General features: G+C 38.4%; 1 protein-coding gene across 1 annotated transcript; it reads left to right on the forward strand.

Annotated features, from left to right (window-relative positions):
* Window positions 1–422: 422 nt before the first annotated feature.
* Window positions 423–2,855, forward strand: LOC126594243 (probable protein ABIL5). Its single transcript, XM_050260469.1, has 8 exons — window positions 423–655; window positions 1,407–1,489; window positions 1,604–1,751; window positions 1,855–1,954; window positions 2,031–2,067; window positions 2,183–2,319; window positions 2,415–2,476; window positions 2,582–2,855. Exons 1-8 carry the CDS (start codon window positions 554–556, stop codon window positions 2,669–2,671), a joined length of 759 nt encoding a protein of 252 aa, XP_050116426.1. The 5' UTR covers window positions 423–553; the 3' UTR covers window positions 2,672–2,855.
* The last annotated feature ends 733 nt before the right edge of the window (window positions 2,856–3,588 follow it).

Below are 3,588 nucleotides of genomic sequence, written 5' to 3' on the forward strand. Positions count from 1 at the left end.
CTCTCGATATCACTCATTAGATAGCTTTGGCATATGTCGTTATTTGTTGACATATGCGCATCATGGTATGACTCACGACAACAAGTCCCCCCATTATTCGATGAAATGCCTCGATGAATAAACAGAAAAAGATTTCATGCTTTGCAATCCGTTTCTATCTAACAGACTAAACATTGGGACACCCCAAGATTCGAATCCTAAATCTGCCACTGGGTACACCAAATGTCATAATATAAGTAATTTGATACTTAAAAAAAAAAATTCTATGACTTATTTTATGGCATTTGATGAACGAAACGTGTTCTCGACATAACAAAAAATTTCTTGTGATCATGACATGGAGAAGAATCTCTCTCTCCTCTATTAATGTGTTTTGTTTTGTATAGTTTTCTCTGTGCTTCCATGCTCATCATCTCTAATTCTCTATATATCACGTGTCTATCTGTATAGTCACAATCTCTGTGTCTCCTTCTCTCGCTCAAAACAAAAACAAGCCACCCACCCCACTGTAATTGTACCATTATCCCTTTCTCAAAGTTTTCAAGTTTCAAACATGGAGGAGGAGATGCAGAGCAACTCCAAATCCCCTTCAGGGAGAGGGCAAGAATCAGAGGCAGAGTCTAAGGACATTGCGAGCTTTGATAGGTCTCTTCAGGTACGTTTTCTCAACTCAACATTAAAACTTCGTCGTCGTCTGATAACCATTTTATTTTTTGTTTTAGTTTTTAAGAGTTGGAGGAAGAGTGATTGAGATATGTAGAAGACTTATATGTGAAATAATACACAGGATGAAAACTACAAACCCAAAACACTTATAAGTTGCATTCGCTCTCAAGTTTTTGTGTAATGCATTCTATTTTGTTTCTCCGTCGTCCCATCCTCCACCCTTCGCCATCTCCCATCTCTCTTTCAGTATTTCCTACCATATGCTTTCTCTTAATTTCTAGCAAAAAAATAAAAGCACAATACGAAAAACAAAATGGTTATTAAAAATAGCGTAAATTATTGTCCATATTTTTCTTTTTGTGCTTTTTATCTAGTTTTATTTCTTATGAAAGTGCCAAATTCATTCGGGTTGTTCACGGGTAAGCTTTTTATGACATAAACAAGTCAAACATAATACTTTAGAAAGTTAAAAACCGACTTTGTAACGATTGAAAATGGTTTTAGAAAAAATGGCTGAAAGCGCTTTCACAAAATGTGTTTTTAAGTTCTAAAAGCACTACTTTCTGCAAAAAAACAGTTCAAGTGCTTTTGCAAATTTACTTGCATTTTTACTAAAGATTGCTTCCAAAAATATTTTCACCCAAAGGTGTTTTCAGCCATTTTAAAAAGCACTTCCAAACGAGAAATGGTGTTTTTTCTAGTTTACTGAAATTCATTTTGTTTGTGGGTTGAACTTGAAGGAACTAAGAGACCTGCGCTCACAACTTCACTATGCTGCTGACTACTGTGAATCAACCTTCCTAAAGTCCAAAGAAAAGAAAGTGTGAGTCCCTCTAAACAAACCTAATTAAATTCCAAAGACCTCCAGATAATGACATCCTTAGCCCTCACACCATGAACTAGAGTTCAACATTTTTTCTTACTTCAAATTCTGCAGTGTGATGGAAAACACCAAAGAGTACATATGCAGAGCTGTGGTGACTGTTGTCGATCATCTTGGATGCGTTTCTGCCAACCTCAACGGCCTCATTTCCGAAACTAACACATTTTCGGAGGCTGAGATTCGAATTGACTGCCTCAAACAAGTTGCTGCTGCCACCTTATATCAATCTAGCTAGCTTATGTCAGTTGATACATGGATTTATGTAATTGCAGCAATCACTAATCAGTATGCTTTGTGTTTGTCAGAGGATGTTCTTATGTGAACAATACACCCACAAATTTTCTCTGCCTAGAGTCCGATGGAAGGACATTATCCCGCAGCATAAAGCACGGTTTTTATCTGCAGGTAAAATTGTGCTACTTGCAAAGATGTTCAGAGTCTTCATTTTTTTTCACCTTCTAATTCTTTGTTTTGTGATCAGCTACCAAAGAAGCTGAGAAACCCAATGACGATTTGAGGTAAAGTTTTCGTCTCCATAATTTCATAGCAAAAATTGTTTTAATTTATTTGGCTGCAGGATATTGTGCATTGATAAACAATCTTTAAATTTGATGAATTTGATCATCTATGCAGGGCTATTCCAGGAAATCCAGCCTCTCGTAAAACCATTGACAAGCAAGAACTTGGCAAAGATGTAGCAATGCCACTTTTCTTGTACACCTCGTCTCACAAACCGTCATCCTCCAAGGGTGAAAACAATTCAGTTTTAGGTAACATGATCTTTAGTTTTATGAATTGTCTTCAACATACTCTAGCACATATGATTCGGGACTCTCAATCTTTAACGTCGATTATTTTACTCTAGTGCCAGTCCATGATGGCCTCTCAATCCTGTCTAGAGGTCCAAACCCTACATTTCATTTCCAGGTTAGTTGAGACACACATAATATGTGTATTACACGATGTTTTCTACAATTAATTTGTCTCCTATTCCTTCCATTATAGCATGTCTTTTCTTGTGTTGTCTTGCAGGAATCTCGGAAGATTACTGGCCGCCTCAAGAAATCTGGGCACAGTAATGACATCTTGGCACTTGTTAGACGAGCAAAAAGAACGGTATGAAAAAAGAGAAGAAGGTGTACTTGTACCACATTGTAGATCTCATCTCTTCCTAGTAGATTATTCCAAGCTTATCTTTCTTTCTTTCTTTCTTTCTCAATGGCTAGGGATAATTGTTATGGTTGTGTAAATGAAATTAATCAAAGTTGATCCCAATTTTATCTATAAAAATGTTTCTGGTTTTAAAGCAACTGCGATACACAAATCAGCAATATCCAATATTCCAATGTTTTACTACCAGCATTTTACATAGTGAGTTGCATCCGCAAAGTTTATGTCCTTTCGTTGCATAAAATTTAAATCTAGTGCACATCAAGCACAATATCCCGAAGGATGTTTTCACTCCGATTAACTCCAACATTGCCAATTTCATGTAGAAGAGTGCATTGGTTGGTAACTTGGTAAGAATTCGGAATTTCAATCTCACGAGGTTTTTCTCTACTGGGAGAGACTGTCTGACTCTTGCCACCAACTGGAAAAGGGTTGGCAGCGAAACAGGGTAGGTTCTTGTGGTGATGGTTTTACTTTTATGGTCAAGTTGAGGCATTAACTCCGCCGTGTAAGTTTATCTTACATTGCCGGTCCCAAGCCCGGATAAAGGAGGAGGGGGAGGGCGTCAGGTAGTCGACAGCCGGCACTCCATGATCACGTCGAATCCTTATGAAAATGAATCCAGAACAAAATCGCGCTAAAGCTAGGGCGTCACCCGTAAGTGGCGCGCTGTGTGGCCCGAGCACAGTGATAAGTGAGCAAGGGTCGCTGTATCTCCATCGGCACCCGGATGCAGTGTTAAATGAGCAAGGGGGGCATAGAAACTTCTTTTCGAACGACTCCACTCAAAGTTGTTTGGGAGCATATGCTCCTATCAACTTTACACGGGACACACAAAAGAAGTACTTTGATCCTATTAAACGGGGGAG

This window comes from Malus sylvestris, chromosome 2 (genome assembly GCF_916048215.2).
Source record: "Malus sylvestris chromosome 2, drMalSylv7.2, whole genome shotgun sequence".
NCBI lineage: Eukaryota > Viridiplantae > Streptophyta > Magnoliopsida > Rosales > Rosaceae > Malus > Malus sylvestris.